Source organism: Salvelinus alpinus, chromosome 1 (assembly GCF_045679555.1).
Source record: "Salvelinus alpinus chromosome 1, SLU_Salpinus.1, whole genome shotgun sequence".
Taxonomy (NCBI): domain Eukaryota; kingdom Metazoa; phylum Chordata; class Actinopteri; order Salmoniformes; family Salmonidae; genus Salvelinus; species Salvelinus alpinus.
Window position 1 is genome coordinate 48,157,388 of NC_092086.1, and position 16,377 is coordinate 48,173,764.

At 44.0% G+C, this 16,377-nt stretch overlaps 1 protein-coding gene across 3 annotated transcripts; it reads right to left on the reverse strand.

Annotated features, from left to right (window-relative positions):
* Positions 1–54: 54 nt before the first annotated feature.
* Positions 55–16,117, reverse strand: LOC139578477 (reticulophagy regulator 3-like). 3 transcript variants are annotated; one of them, XM_071406125.1, is made up of 10 exons: positions 16,089–16,117; positions 10,828–11,101; positions 8,295–8,401; positions 7,905–7,935; positions 7,668–7,794; positions 7,441–7,525; positions 6,719–6,856; positions 6,469–6,551; positions 6,020–6,152; positions 55–2,403 (listed from the first exon to the last, which is right to left on the reverse strand). In XM_071406125.1, exons 2-10 carry the CDS (start codon positions 11,070–11,072, stop codon positions 1,841–1,843), a joined length of 1,512 nt encoding a protein of 503 aa, XP_071262226.1. In that variant the 5' UTR covers positions 11,073–11,101; positions 16,089–16,117; the 3' UTR covers positions 55–1,840. The 3 variants fall into 3 exon arrangements, with proteins under 3 accessions (XP_071262226.1, XP_071262245.1, XP_071262236.1); XM_071406144.1 differs by lacking the exon at positions 16,089–16,117 and adding an exon at positions 13,506–13,663; XM_071406135.1 differs by lacking the exon at positions 16,089–16,117 and adding an exon at positions 11,581–11,692.
* Between the last annotated feature and the right edge of the window lie 260 nt (positions 16,118–16,377).

Sequence of the window (16,377 nt, forward strand, 5' to 3'; positions counted from 1 at the left end):
TTGTGATTTTGTATCTGTGGAATATTGCATTGTTTAGAAATAACAAAATAAACATTTAATCCAGACTTCATATTTAATAAGATTTGCACATCAAAACCAATGTCAGAGGGAGAGAAAAAAAAAACGGTACTGAACAAATTTATAGAACATAATACTAAGAATGAAGAATTTCCTGGCCGTCTTCATGAAGCGATACCGCAACAACCCCTATTTAAACTAAAGTGGTCCAAAACAAGTCATGTACATTCACTCTTTTTAATTAAAATCCCAAACCTTTTCAGATCAGACAGATTCTGTTTTCTGGGACATCTCCATGAACAGGGAATCTAGAAGTTCTATTGTAGGTAATCTCCCACAGTCATGATTTTCTATACAACACAAATAGCGTTATTGGGCAATATATATATATATATAAACCAGCATTGTCTCTTTCTGATTGTTTGATCCAGCTACGTCAGCAAAACCCATCTGTGGGCCATTTCAGTTTCATTGACCAAGAAGAATCACTCCTATTTATTAGATTTTTTCCATGAAAAGACAAAAGCAGCAGGAGCTTGTTTGCCCATCGCAGGTTAATCATGCTGACCTGCATACACACACAAAAAAAGAATAGGCTAACATTTACTGCACCCTAGTTTTTAAAAGACAAGCATATTACATATTTTCCTTTACATATTCACATAAAAAAAAAAAAAGGCTAATCAGGTTGAGTTTTGTATACCAGCATCTTGTTCACCCATCAATGTAAACATGTTTTCCTGATGATTTTCTTAAGACGTTTACAAAATGTGGTTCATGCATGAGTTTAGAGGTTAAACTAAAAGGCTTATATTCTGTACTTCTTACATATGCATGTCTATTCTACAGATTCTCCTCTGAGAAGGATCGGCAAAAATGAGTTAAGATGGTGTCAGGGATTGGGAATGCCACGGGAGAAGGGATACAAGGAGCAGGTTAACTTGATAAAGTTACTTATTGTGATGATAAAGACAAAAAGATCTAAATAGCCCATGACTGCTCATTCAAGACACATGGAGAACACAGGAGGCAACCCTACGTTCACGGATCTACCCAGAAGTACAGCAAACAAAACAGGACCAATGGTGTGGGAAGAAACATTCTGGGGGGGGAGACACTAAAACACATTTAACTAAAATGCCAATCCCCTTTCTTTAAAACAATGATTTCAGACTCAAAACAAATTCATGTCTCAATCAAGAATGATCTAAAAAAATATCACCATTAATATTTACTTAGTTTCTAATAGAGAATGAGGTCTTAAAATTAAAGCAGTGGTTTTTACTAAAAGAGAGAGTACCAGTCAGCTATTGCTAAAACTATTCAAAACTAGGTCATTTCAGTTGTAAAACTTCACTAATCAACAGGAATGTCATACTTGGTCCCATATTAAATAGCCCTGTGTGTCTAGCATTTTAGGAAATGTCTATACTACCTAGTGGTCGACTTTAAAAAAAAAAACGTATTACTCACTAGGGCATACTGGATGACAGGACAGAGAAGTGGTTCCGTAATGCTGTTTCAAAAACAGATGGGAGTTTTTTTACATTGCGTTTCCTATTGCTCAGCCTGCAAAAGAAGACTTTCTGGATGATGGTGGCTTACACATACAAGCTACAGACTAAAGGAAGAAATTGAAAAGTGAGATAGAAATCAGAAGTACTTCACAGTGATATCAACTGAGGCCAATCGGGAGCCTGGCTGCTGGATCCTACGATTAAATGACTCACACATACACGCAGTCAAAACAATCCATAAACATTCCAATCACCCAATCACACACAAAGACTTAGTTTGATTGTTATGCACAGGTAGAGGAGCCTCACTGTGGTTTCCCCAGTAGGTTGGAGAGGAAGCTGGACTCCTGTCCCCCACCCTGCACTCCTCCCCGTCCTCCTGCACCCCCAAAGGAATCCATCTGGTTCAGCTCCGACTGGTCCAGCATCTCAAAGTCCTCTCCGTCCAAGTCCGTGTCCAGCTCCGAGCTAGACTGCTTGCGGTAGCCCCTATGAGCCCCTGCTCTGGTGGGCCCCACCCTCTCTCTGCGGGCGGCAGGGGGACGAGGCTGCATGGCACCAGCCAATGCCGCCTGAATCATGTTGCTAGCGATGATTCCAGCCAGGTCACCTCCGAGGAAGTCAGAAGCAGTGGGGAGGCCGCCGAAGGAGAGCTCCTCGTCCAGGTCGTCCTGGTCAGAGTCCAGGTGGGATTCCACATCCAGCAGCTCGGCCGTGGTTCGGGGGCCAGTCCGCCCAGACCGAAGACCCAGGCTGGGCAGCCCGATGCATGAGTCGTCGTCCATCAGGGTGGCATCTGGGTTGATGGAGGGGAAGTCATTGAGGTCTCGTGCAAACGACTCCTCATTGTCACTGTGTCTATCAAAATCTGAAGATGAACGGAGAGGAAGGGGTTCAATGTTGTTGGAATGTCATTTGTAATTTAAAAACACAGACAATCACCCTGCACAACATGTCTTACCAAAGTAGGCAGACATACCACAATACAGGAAAACACAGTGCAGTGCCTTATGTCAAGTTACTTTGTGGGTGACAGTGATTTCAGAAGCAAAGTAGGAGATAAAACATAGGCTATATTGCCACCCCCCCCCCTAATTTGATAGTGGGGTAGTAGATGACTAGTCTCCCTTATGGCTCAGATGCCTACATAGTATACACCATAAACATACAGTGCATTCGGAAAGTATTCAGACGCCTTGACTTTTTCCACATTGTTACTTAACAGCCTTATTCTAAAATTGATTAAACACATTTTTTCCTCAATCTACACACAATACCCCATAATGACAAAGCAAAAACACGTTTAACATTTTTGTGAAATGTTTAAAAAAAAAAAAAAAAACAGATACCTTATTTACATAAGTATTCAGACCCTTTGCTATGAGACTCACATTTGAGCTCAGGTGCATCCTGTTTCCATTGATCATCCTTGAGATGCTTCCAGTGGCAATGTAAATCTTGGTTGGGCAAACTCGAAAAACATTTGGGGGGGAGGGGGATGCATGCCAGCAAAGCCACTACACAACACTAAACAATACATTAATTGCATAATAACGGTGACCACAAACTGTTAGGGCCTACATAAAGCTGTTCCAACAGCAGAGTCCCAACACCTTACCACTGCCACAACTGGCTATCAGCAGGGCCTTGTCTGGCAGTGAAACAGTTCATTCAGCCTCATTTACTGCCTTTAAAAAAAAAACATAGCTGATATGGCCGACTTGCTTAAACAAATGTGGTTTCTACTGACAATTGAGAGGTACAAACTATGGCATAAGGGGACGACGAGCGGATAAGAGGCAATCCGTAATTTTGATCAAGACATTAGTGAGCAAGCTAGGACGGACATAGTCAATATAACTATTTGTTCAGCACTTTTGAAATGTACAGCAGCAGAATTCAGAACATGGGCCGTTTTTACAGTATTTTCCCTGTACACCAAGTCAGAACCGTAGGATAAATAAAGGGGGCATATAAGTAGACAAAGCTGTTACAATATTAGATGATTACATTTCTCTAAAACAGACTATAGGCTACATGTGCACCACCAAGTCAGAACAGTAGGCGAAATGAGGAGGAGAAGGGAACAAATTGTTAGGTTGAGGCACATGGGCTACTAACAGCTTACTATTACCTTCTTAGCTACAGTATACATATCTCCCTGCCATATTACATAATTTATGCAGCAGCATACAATACATTTTTGGACTCACTTTGTTGTGCTCACTTAAAACAGGAAGGTGGGCACAATGGTTCTTCATGGACATATTTTGTCATCAAATTTTGTCAAAGTCTGGTATTCTCTGGATTTATGGAGCTTTCAAGACAACTGGGAACTCAGGAAAAAAACAAGGTCGAATCATGATGACGTCAGTGATCTTCAGGTCAGAGCTCTAGAAAGGGGCCCAAGTTCCCGACTTGCAATTCCGAGTTGGATGACCGTTCAAAACGTATTGTCCCAGTCGGAGCTCGCTTTCCCCCCCCCCAGAGTTCCCAGTTGTCTTGAACTCACTGAAGTCTGAGATTTCCCAGTTCAGATTTTCCAGTTGTTTTGAGTGCAGCCAAAGTCATGCTGGATTGACAGCACGGCCAATGTTGAATGTTTATCCTTTTAAGCTTGGAAAAGAGACCCTTAAATCCAGACTTGGACCACATACCCGCTCCACTGACGACCAGGCTAGTGATTGCTTTGCAATTCTTGAAGTTAGCCACTGATTCCTTCCAAACCATTCATTGTTGTGTAATGTTTATGTCCAATGGCCGAGGAGCACCGATACATTTTATCTATAAATTTCTCTTCATATGACAAGGATTGAAAAGGATTTGCCAGTAGATGATCGACTTGACTCATGCTGATGACTGCTAGCTTGCTAGCTAAGATTTTGAAAGTAGGATGTTGACATGATCAGTCCAATCAAAGCTACTGTAGATATAACGTGATTTTTATCTGTGGCCAATGACCTTGAGCCTTCTTGGATAGGCATTTCTAAAGTAACTCTATGGCAGCACCCAAGGGTCTTGAATGTTCGAGCTCTACCCATAGATTTTGCGGTGACGTAGTGTCCCCATGAGTGAACACTGAGCCAATCACATTACCAACCCTTACGCTCCGTATTTTCCACTGGCTGCCCCAGCACCACAGAAAGCACTGAGCTAGGCTGAATCACCTGCATTTTGGAGCTGCCTTACTCAAAGACAAAAAGATACCATGTTTGCATGCGGCTTTATTAACTCAACGATTGTTTGCAAACTGACATGTGAAACGTATTAATGCCAAAATAACATGCAAAACAGGCACACAAAAAAAGCTGGTGGGGCTCATGATTTAGAAAGGCACACGCCTATCTATACAAGGTCTCACAGTTGACAGTGCATATCAGAGTAAAAACCAAGCCATGAGGTCGAAGGAACTGTCCGTAGAGCTCCGAGACAGGATTGTGTTGAGACAAAGCTCTGGGGACGGGTACCAAAACATTTCTGCAGCATTGAAGGTCCCCAAGAACAGTGGCCCCCATCATTCTTAAATGGAAGTAGTTTGGAACCACCAAGACCCTTCCTAGAGCTGGCCGCCTGGCCAAACTGAGCAATCGGGGGAGAAGGGCCTTGGTCAGGGAGGTGACCAAGCAGGCCTTTATGGTAGAGTGGCCCGACAGAAGCCACTCATTGGTAAAAGGCACATGACAGCCCCCTTGGAGTTTGCCAAAAGGCATCTAAAGGACTCTTGAACCATGTGAATCAAGATTATCTGGTCTGATGAAAGTCTTTGGTCTGAAAACCAAACGTCGGAAGGAAACCTGGCACCATCCCTACGGAGAAGCATGGTGGTGGCAGCATCATGCTGTGGGGATGTTCTTCAGCGGCAGGGACTGGGAAACTAGTCAGGATTGAGGGAAAGATGAACGGAGCATAGTACACAGAGAACCTTGATAAAAACCTGCACAGGAGCTCTCAGGACCTCAGACTGGGGCAAAGATTCACCTTCCAACAGGACAACAACCCTAAGCACACAGCCAAGACAACACAGGAGTGGCTTCGGGACAAGTTTTTGCTTTGTCATTATGAGGTATTGTGTATAGATTGATGAGGGGAAAAAATGATTTAATACATTTTAGAATAAGGCAGTAACGTAACAAAATCAAGGGGTCTGAATACTTTCCGAACGCACTGTACACACACATCAGCTCAGACAGATCAAGCCCAGAGAGGCCCAGCTCATGATCTCCATCAGCAGCTGATTTTAAATTAGAATGGAAAATGTATGTTTGCATCGAACTGCAGCAATTCGTTCTCTAATCAAAAACAAAGTGTCAAACTAAAACGTATCGTTCCTGTATCGTAGCCCATGTATCTAGATACGTATCCAATCGTCTTGAAAGGGAAAGATGCACATCCCTAATAGCTACATTGGATCTGGTTCTAATTCTCGTGACTCCAGAGTATATGTGCCTGGAGGTGCAGACTCAGCGGGTGGGTGCGTACTGTACCTTCTGAGCCCTCTGTGAGAGGAGTCTGGCCACGGGACAGATTAAAGGTCCCATTGTCTGTGTACGAGACCTCAGCGTCAGAGTGCTCAGAGTCAGTCATCGCAAGTTCTTTGGCCACTATAGCATCGTCAAACTGAAAGAGAGGAAAGACATTGAACCGTTAGTCATTCATAATATAGTATATTTCCTCTTAAATGTAGTCCATATATCACAGATGATGTGGCCTGATATGACTGGCAGGGCCTGCTATTTATATCTCTAAAGGGGTCAGGTTATTGTAAATCTGAGACCAGCTGCAGTCTTAAGCTACATATGCCACTCCTGGCCATCTAACGGAGTAATAACCAACACAGGAAACAAGTAGGCCCATTTCAATAGCCATAACAGTCAGATAGATGACAACCTGACTATGCTTTTGGACTGCATGTGAAATACATCTGGTGAATTACCGTCGGGCAGAATGCAGCAAGCTCCTCCTCCTCACTGTCACTGGCATCACCGGATGCTGCACCCCGAATTGGCTTGCGGAGGACTGCAGAGCAAACACACAAACCACAGGTTACAATGACTGAGTTATTCCCTTGATCCAGTCAAGGTAGAAGGAGATAGTTTGCATGGACAAATCTAAACAAGTGTATCAATGCCAATGCAACTATCAGACACAAACAAACAGGCAACACACACACACACTGTACTCACACTGGTTGTCGATGGGCTTTGACGTCATATACCCGCGAACGCTGAAGTCCAGCCACTGCAGGGCCGGCTCCAGCTTCACGCACACACGCTGCCACACTCGGTGGTATGCTGCCAGGGGGCACAGCAGAACAGCTAGCACTGGGACAAGAGAGAATGGCTTAATGTTAGTGGAAACATCACTGGGCATAAACAAACAAACAAAAAAAAGACAAAAGAACCATGGCTGCATTCATCTGTGCTATTAGGCTCTGGCTCACCCAATCCCCAGCCTCCGAGCTGCTCTCCTCAGCCCAGACACACCCATGAGCTTCAGCCCAACTTATCTCGCCATTCAACGGAGAATGAAACAAAGAGTGGGAGCTCTAGCAGCCACAAGATTATTAAGTACGTCAGAGGGCCCTGGCAAGGCCTCCCTGATCTGTGCTCTCCGGTAGATCGGTCGCTCTACATTGGTTAGAGGTGTTGGGATTAGCATGTCTCAGCCTGACCTCCCTCCATTCCTGCTTCCCCCTCTTCCCGATTCCCTCCCTGCCCGTCTCAGCCCAGCCAGGCGGTAATCACCTCACAGACAGAACCCTGGTGCCGGGGACACAGATCTGGTTTCACCAGCCATGCATTTTTAACAAGGGCAGCCAGCTTCCCACCATTAGGGAGCTCTGAATGGGGATGGCGTTTGGGAAACAGGAGGGTGGGGTAGGTGGGTCGTCTCTCACTGTACTCACCTGCAGAGTAAGAGAGCACCAGTCCAGGAATGTACCGTCCAACCATGACCAGACAGGTCAAGAGGGCACAGGTCAGGAGGCAGAACTAGAGACAACAAACAGAGTTCAACTGGTCAAGTTACTGATTAGTTGTATGTTCACAGTAGGCTGAGAGTAGACAAGATATTGTATTAGGGTTTATATAGGAGACCCTTCATACTAGTACAAGGGGAGTGCCAAGGCCTCACCTTGCCAGGGTTGTGGCGTTTGAACTGCACCAGGCTGGATGTGAAGGCCAGCCCAGAGACCCAGACCTCAGCAATGTGGTGACACAGCTCTGGAACACTGAGCACCCCTGGCTGCACCAGGCCCCAGCTGCAAGATAGAAGTACAATAACATCAGTGACATCATCTCTCTGTGACCACTGCCCAACCAAAGTGTGACGATAGGATACAAATTATATATTTTTAAGACGTAGGCCTACCTTTCACTTTCAGACTCATCAGGTTTTTTAACTGTGGGAAGAGACAGAAAATGCACTTAACACCCACATTTAACAACAATCCACATCACTACATGCACTAAACTTAGACACTCTACACCACATGAGTTTAAATGAGGACAGGCATGACAAAGGATATCATTCACTATACAGGGTCTAATGAATAGTACAGACCAGGACCAGCAGGGTATTCACACCAAGGGTAGTATGACACTGGGGAATAAGGGACAGGATCTAAGAACCAAGTCAGGTGTAATTAACACAGTTGGGCAGAAGTACTCAGCAGGGACAGACCAAGACACAGTGGGGCATGAGGCGTTGGGTGCAGAATAAGGCAGACTACCCAGACATAATGTACGATATCCTCCTCACCTCTGATCTCAGGCCAGATCTTGTTCCTCCAGCTGTCAACGCAGATGAAAACAAGCAGGCCAGAGGACAGCAGGAAGAGCAGGCGCAGCGAGGTCAGGGCAAAGAACCTGGAATAGAACACTAAGGTCAGCTTCAGAACAGCTGACGTTTCCTTTTGTTTAAGATGTCACAAACACACCTCGTGGACTCCCGTGCAAGTGGCAGTTACGCACAGACTCGGTTGTTTGTGTGTGGTGCCTCAGTTACTGACAAAGGTGGGTTGCTGACTGAAAGTGACGGAAAAGGCCGACACCACAAATATCGTGGTGATAGTTTGTGTGTACATGTGACTTTGATCTCTACTTTGAATACAGGCGTTTCCTGTGTTTGTCACCTCCTGAGTAAAATGTTGTCAGACTCTGACAGCAGACAATCTAGACATTAGTTCAAATGAGGACAACAAAGGTTTAGAACTGCATTCACTTCAAGCTCACCAAGAGGCAAACATACTCTTTCACATTGCCAGGCCAGCATTCTAAATAAGATTTTGTAATATCTACATGCAAACCACCATAGTCCCTGTGCCCAAGAACGCCAAGGTAACCTGTCTAAATGACTATCGCCCCATTGAGCTCACAATCTGTTTTCATGAAATGATTTTAAAAGGCTGGTCATGGCTCACATCAACACAATCATCCCAGACACCCTTGACCCACTCCAATTCGCATACCACCCAAACAGATCACACACTCTCTATTGCACACCACACTGCCCTTTTCCACTGGGACAAAAGGAACACCTATGTGAGCATGCGGCTAATTGACTACAGCTCCGTGTTCAACACCAGTGCCCTTCAAGCGCATCACTAAGCTAAGGACCCTGGGACTGAACGCCTCCCTCCTGATGGGACGCCCCCAGGTGGTAGGCAACAACACATCCGCCACGCTGAACCTCAACACGGGGGCCCCTCAGGGGTGCGTGCTTAGTCACCTCCTGTACTCCCTGTTCACCCATTACTGTGTGGCCGCACACGACTCCAACACCATCATTACATTTGCTGACGACACAACGGTGGTAGGCCTGATCACCGACGATGATGAGAACTGGGAGCAGGTCTGAGAACTGGCAGTGTGGTGCCAGGACAACAACCTCTCAACATCAGCAAGTCAAAGGAGCTGATCGTGGACTACAAGAAACGGAGGGCCGAGCACACCCCCATTCACATCGAAGGGGCTGTAGTGGACCGGGCCGAGAGTTTCAAGTTCCTCAGTGTTCAAATCACAAAGGACCTATCATGGTCCAAACAGACCAACACAGTCGTGAAGAGGGCACAATAATACCCCTTCCCCCTCAGGAGGCTGAAAAGATTTGGCATGGGCCCTCAGATCCTCAAAATGTTCTACATCTGCACCATTGAAAACATCTTGACTGGCTGCATCACCGCTTGGTATGGCAATTGCTTGGCATCCGACCGTTAGGTGCTACAGAGTGTAGTGCATACAGGACCTCTATACCAGGTGGTGTAAGGGGAAGGCCTTAAAAATTGTCAAAGACTCCAGTCACCCAAGTGATAGACTGCTATCGCACGGCAAGTGGTACCGATGCACCAAGTCCGGAACCAACAGGACCCTGCACAGCTTCTACCCCCAAGCCATAAGACTGCTAAATAGTTAGTCCAAATAGCCATTTGGTAATCTGCACTGACCCTTTTTGCACTAACTTTTTGACTCATCACATACGCTGCTGCTACCGTTTACTCTCTGACACTTTATTCGTAGTTATATGTACATATCTACCTAAATTACCTCGTACCCCTGCACATCGACACTGTACTGGTACCCCTTGTGCATAGCCAAGTTATCGTTACTCATTGCGTAACTATTATTCATTTTACGTGTTTCACTTTTCTATTATTTATCTTTTTTTTGTCTCTGCATTGTTGGGAAGGGCCCATAAGTAAGCATTTCAATATTAGTCCACACCTGTTGTTTACAAAGCATGTAAACACAATACAATTGTATTTGTTCTTAATTGATCTGTCTGGTAAAATAAAATGTAAAATAAAATCAAGCCTAGTAGCCTACAGATTGGTTTCAAAAGCGGTGTTGGAATTCAGGACTATGTAATCTAGCTATGCAAACAACTGGCCCAAAAATAGATAGCTAGATGGCAGCTATTACACGTGGCTCCATTACCACTTGGTTTAACACATCTAAAAGACAGTTAGTGGCCACAATAACAGCAGAGTGAAATGTTGCTGATCGCCTACATCATTAAATATTAGAGAACTATTGGCTGATAATGCATGGCATACAGCTTCTTATTAGTAGTACTGAGATAGATAACACATTCAGAAGGAAACAAAACCCTGCTGTGGTGAGCCATCTGTCTTATCTTAAATTGATTGGAGACGTTTTCGTTGTGCAAAAGCTTCTGATGGTACAGTATATATGATTACTGTACTTGGATATGATTTATGTAAGGCATGAATTATACATTGTACAAATATGCTTGTCATCACTGCTATACCATTTATAATTTCTCTAAAACTTACCAGAACACAACGTTGACCACTGTGTACAGTAGCACACTCTGAAACGGCCTTTCCCAAACCAGAACGGACTGTAGGTAGGTCAACACCGGCTCGTAAGGTCCGAGTCTCTTCTGAAGCGAGGCTTTAACAACGCGGACCTGGCCATCTCTTTCGCTGGAGCATGGTCGACTTCTCAGGCCAAGAGTCGACCCCTGTTTTCCTGAACACTCTCCCATGGCATTTTCCAGTCCTTCCGTATGCGCCATCTCTCGCGTCAAATGTTGATTAAATAACCCTGTAAAATAACACCTCGGGGTAAATATGGAGCTAACTAAAGAAAGTGTCGTGTCCCAGATCGTGTCTCCCACGTCAGAACAACCGAAACCGCTTTTAGCCGACTAGAAGACGATAGCAGACTTGTTACCTTGTCACTCTCAAACAAAGCTACAGTAACTGTCAAATGTCCCTGCCCGAACGAGCTTGTCAGTTAACAAAAATACGCTAACATTCCTGTATCTAGTCAAATTTACCACGCAGTGGTTTCACCTGGCTAAGTATTTTGTTAGTTAACTAGCCAAAAAGCTAGCTGTATTTGGCTAGCTATGTGTGCTAACTGAATACTAATAATAGTGCACTGTAGCTAACGTTAACTGCTGGCTTAGCCAGCTAACGTTAGCTAGCAAGCAACTGCACGATGCTATCGATATCTTTACCAACTATTACTAGAACATATATCAATTATTTGTAAAATAGCACACAAAAAGGGACACCTACTTTGACATTATTGCAGAAAATTATCAAGTCGTATTGACAATATGGCGTTGCCCTAAACCTAGCTAATTGAAACGCCTTTTTTTTACTAAAAAAGATCGTAGTCAACTGGCTCACCAATCAGAAGCAACAGCACTACTTTGTCGTTTATTGTGGATTTAGCTGTGGACAGACAGGTTGCGGACCAAAGTATGTGAATGACATTTCAATAACCTATATTGAGGTAATCTATAAATCAGTCAATTGTGTAAAATATCCTGTATTTACACTTTACTATCACCATCAGACATCACACTATACAGCAGTTGCAATGAAATCATGCATGCAGTATGCCTCATATTCTATAATTACAGCTAGAGCTTCATGTATGAATGAGTTATAACTGAAGTTGCTTTTAAAATACATTTGAAAATAGCTCAAATCATTTCGATACAATTTAGAAGATGTATAGAAACCCCAAATGGAGCAGTTTGTATTCTGCAACAAATCAGATGCCACGTAACAAATAACGAAACTGTATTATTGCGAGTAACGTCATAAGGATAATGTCAGTGCAGTTTTTGTTCGTACCGGAAGCAAACGGAACGAAGTGGGCGGGACCTACCATTATTTGTCCAATAGAAACTCTCGTTTCGTTTTGCAACAGTTTGGACTAATGATTACACCCCTAATCCCCTGTTTAAAATGCATAATTCCCCCAAATGTGGGGAACTGCTCATCGTAAATAACATAAATACGTATTCTTTGATGAGGTTTAACGGAGGTTGGCATCCAATAAATGTTGCATTACCGCCACCTACTAGAATGGAGTATAACTCCACTAAACTTTGCTTGAAAATAAAAAATTAACTTACAAATACCGTTACCATCTAACCAAACACAAAAAAATCCATCACCCTACTCCACTATTTAAATCTATCTAGTCCTACCTCAGGCCAACAGTCTGAAAGGACTGGACACCCCCACTCAACACACCCTGTAACTCTTCTGACGTCAAGTCTGGTACACCCAAATACCTCTCTGCCTGTGCCACCACAACCTTACTTTTCTGCGACTTACGTTCCATCCCTCCAGTACAGTTGATAACCATTGCAATAAAAGCTAAAAATGCAATCTTACTGAAGCATATATCACGTATTGGTCTATCCCTCTGTACTGGTACAGATCTACTAGTAACACTACTCCTCTCAGGATCCATCCCCTTTGACCCCATCTTCCTCTACTTTCTTCACTGCCTCAACATATGACAACTTCTACACTACTCTAACCCTGGAAACCTCAACCTGCCTCTCTCACACCGGACATTTCTGATCCCCAGTCCCATGGGCACCCCTACAATTAACACATACCACTACTTTCCCCAATGCTACACATTCCTTTGTCTCATGCCCTTCTGCACACTTCTCACACCTAGGAACCTCCCTCCTACACACTGCTGCCACATGCCCATAAACTTGACACCTGTAACAATGTAATGGATTTCGGCACAAAAGCTCGTACAGGATAACATATATCCTAACATCACTTTGTCGGGCAAAGACTCAACATCAAAACTCAAAAGAACAGACAGACAACGGCTCTACTGTTTCACCACCCGGTCTGCGTCGCACCAAACAACTAGCATCACAAACACCGGGAAACTTCCCCTTCAGTTGGTCAACTTTCACATTTACCGCTACTTCAGTAATCACTCCTTTCAATTGAGCCCTTTTATTGAGAGCAGAACAAATCACATCTCTTGTCCCCATTCATTTAACACGGAGCGCTTGCTCCCTCTGACCAGCAGAAACACAAACAATTATCAACAGACCACTTCTGGTTACCCTCACCGATTCCACAGCAACCAACTCTGTTTTCACCCACACTGAAACCACAAATGGATCAGCCAAAAGGCTAGGGTCCACTTCTTCCAAAAATTGCACTCCTACCGTCACAGACTCATCTTTATCCTGACTTTCCGTTACGCAGTGTTGCCAACTTAGCAACTTTGTCGCTATATTTAGCGAGTATTCAGACAAATCTAGCGACTTTTCTGGTGTTATTGGAGACTTTTGGAGACTCTGACGTGAAGCACGTATCGTTCTTACTCTTCTCAGCGAGCAGCGTGTGCTGCCCGGGGGCGGGGAGTGGGAAAGGAGTGGGAATCAAACCCTGAATTCAAAGATAGATTGAAGCCGTTTATTGGAGATGATACACGGGCATACTGCCTGTATTGTAAGGCTGATTTCTACGCCAAACTTAGTGATGTAAAAAAACACATCACAACTCAAAAACATACTCAAAAGGCAAAGCCTTATAACAGTTCCACCCAAAACAAGCTGCCATTTATGGTTAAAAAAATTGACTGCAAAAAAGGCTGAGGCCACCATGGCATTAGCTATCGCTGAACACTGTTCCATGCTGGCATGTGATCACATTGGAGAAGCATGTAGAGCTGCTTTCTCAGACTCCACTGCTGCTACCCACTTCAAAATGCACAGGACAAAGTGCACAGAAATGATTAATGGTGTTCTAGCACCATACTTTCTGAAAAAGTTGGTCGCAGATGTGGATGACCACACATTCAGTCTCCTCCTCTTAGAGTACATGGATGTAAGTGTTTCTATGTACCTGGGGGTTGTGATAAGGTACTTTAGTGAAACCAAGCAGACAATTGTATCAACATTTCTGGAGCTTCTTGAGTTGGAGGGAGAAGATGCCAAATCTATAGCCCGTGCTGTTGTGGCTTTCTTCGAGAAGTGTTGTCTTAAAAAAGAGAACCTCCTGGGGATAGGGACTGACAATGCCTCTGTTATGACGGGGATTAACAATGGGGTCCATAAATAAAGTGCTGAAGGAGGAAGGAGTATGGCCTCAAATATTTGGTTCTTATTCGCTGTGTGTGCCACTCTCTGCAGCTTGCTGTAAGTCATGCTTCCAATGACACCATCCCCCGTAGTGTGGAGTACTTGGTACGAGAGACTTATAACTGGTTTTCAGTGTCTCCAAAGCGCAGGGAGGCCTACAAGGCCATATATGAGACAATCAACTGTGGGGAGAAACCTTTACAGATAACCAAGGTATGTGCCACACGTTGGCTCTCCATTGAACCCGCGGTTGCACACATTTTGGACCAGTGGGAGGAGCTTAGGCTGCATTTCGCAGTCACCAAGTCAAGTGAACACTGCTACATGGCTGAGGTTTTATACTCCATTTACAGTGATCCTCAAAACATATTTTATCGGACTTTTTTGAAGTTAGTGCTGGGTGAGGTACAGTTGGCCATTAAAGGCTTTTGAGGGAGAGCAAGTAGATCCTCTTAAGCTACTTGACAGCTAGGTTAGCCTGATCAAGTGTGAGCAGCAGGGTGCTGAATCCACTGGCAAATGTTGATGTAATCAAAGGGCCAATAGATGGATACATCAGTCCCAAACCGTACCTTGGTTACTTTTTTGAGTCAAAGGCAGCTGAGCTCCACCTTGCGCCTGAGGATGAAAACAATGTCCGAAAGCAGTGTGTAACCTTCACCATCTCCCTCACTAATGAGTTGAGGGTGAGACTGCCGGACAACATCGAAGCATTGCAGTACATGTCAGTTTTCAATGTGGAGGAAACTCTAAAGCACAATAAGAGCCCTGGAGAAATAGAAAAAAATAGCCAAGCTCCTTGGCTACTCCCCTGCAGAGATAGACAAGATTGTTCAGCAATGGCGTGCCATCCATCTTAGTAAATAGAATGGGCTTCTGGAGTGAGATCTGGAAGTTCAGGGATGCAGCTGATATCAACCCGTTTCAAGAATTTGCCATGGCTGCTGTGTCTGTGTTGTCCTTGCCACACTCGAATACTGAAGTCGAGAGAGTATTCAGCCAGATGAGTGTGGTAAAAAGCAAACTTAGAAATTGGATGTCCTTGCAGACCCTTAACTCCATCCTGTACATTCGATATGGACTGAATGGATTGGTGAGGCTTGCTATGAGCACCAGCTGCCTGATAATGTTTTGCAGCTTTTTGGCACATCAGCTGCTTACTCATTTAAGTCAGCTCCCTCAGTTGCTGAACCTGTCATGAGAGCCTTGACCAAAATGACAATGACCCACTCTTTCTGTGAGCCAGCACAGCCTGTGTGTGTGTGGAGGGGGGTCTGGGGAAAAAAACAATTAACCTGAATTAGGGCCAGACTAGTTACCATAATTTTCTCACATTGCCATTGACAGTTTTTTCTATTGTCTCTTCTTGGTCCATTTAGATTGTTAATGTAGATTGTATACAAAAAAAAAAAAAAAATGTATGGTTAAAAATGTTCATGTTTTACTGTGCCTTGTTGTAGGCTCCTAAGTTGACCATAAGGTTAAAAACCAAACCAAATGAAATCTAAGTAAATTAAATCAAAAGTGACTCTTTTGGGTCACTTTTGCCAGTCCCAAGCCCGGATAAAGGAGGAGGGTTGGAATTGTGACATAAAAAAAAACAAGAATCGACAGAAGAAAGTTCATTTGTAGTTCTAAACATATTTAGGGTGTTTTTTTACTCACTTTTTGTCTGTTCCTCTCTCCTACAGCGTCCATCACAATTGCATGCACATGGACAATTATGCAAATTAAGTGAATACGTCATTTAGCGACTTCTAGCGACTTTTAGAACAGCCAATAGCTACTTTCCTTACTGAGGAGTTGACAACACTGCTTCCGTGCAAGCCCGGGCTCCGAGAACTTCACCACACCTACCCCTCTCTGCGTCCTGCACAATGTCTGCGTAACATTGATGTTTCACTCTGGTCACACAATGAAATAGCCTAATTTAAATACGATTTTAGAGATATGT

What these genes read in the sequence shown, in the direction of transcription:
- LOC139578477 (XM_071406125.1), bottom strand. Translation starts at nt 11,072, where the DNA reads ATGGCGCATACGGAAGGACTGGAAAATGCCATGGGAGAGTGTTCAGGA. An exon ending in GTGGTCAACGTTGTGTTCTG is followed by an intron (nt 8,402 to 10,827) that starts GTAAGTTTTAGA and finishes GTTCTATTCCAG; the next exon opens with GTTCTTTGCCCTGACCTCGC. An exon ending in TTGCTGCATTCTGCCCGACG is followed by an intron (nt 6,153 to 6,468) that starts GTAATTCACCAG and finishes CCTCTCTTTCAG; the next exon opens with TTTGACGATGCTATAGTGGC.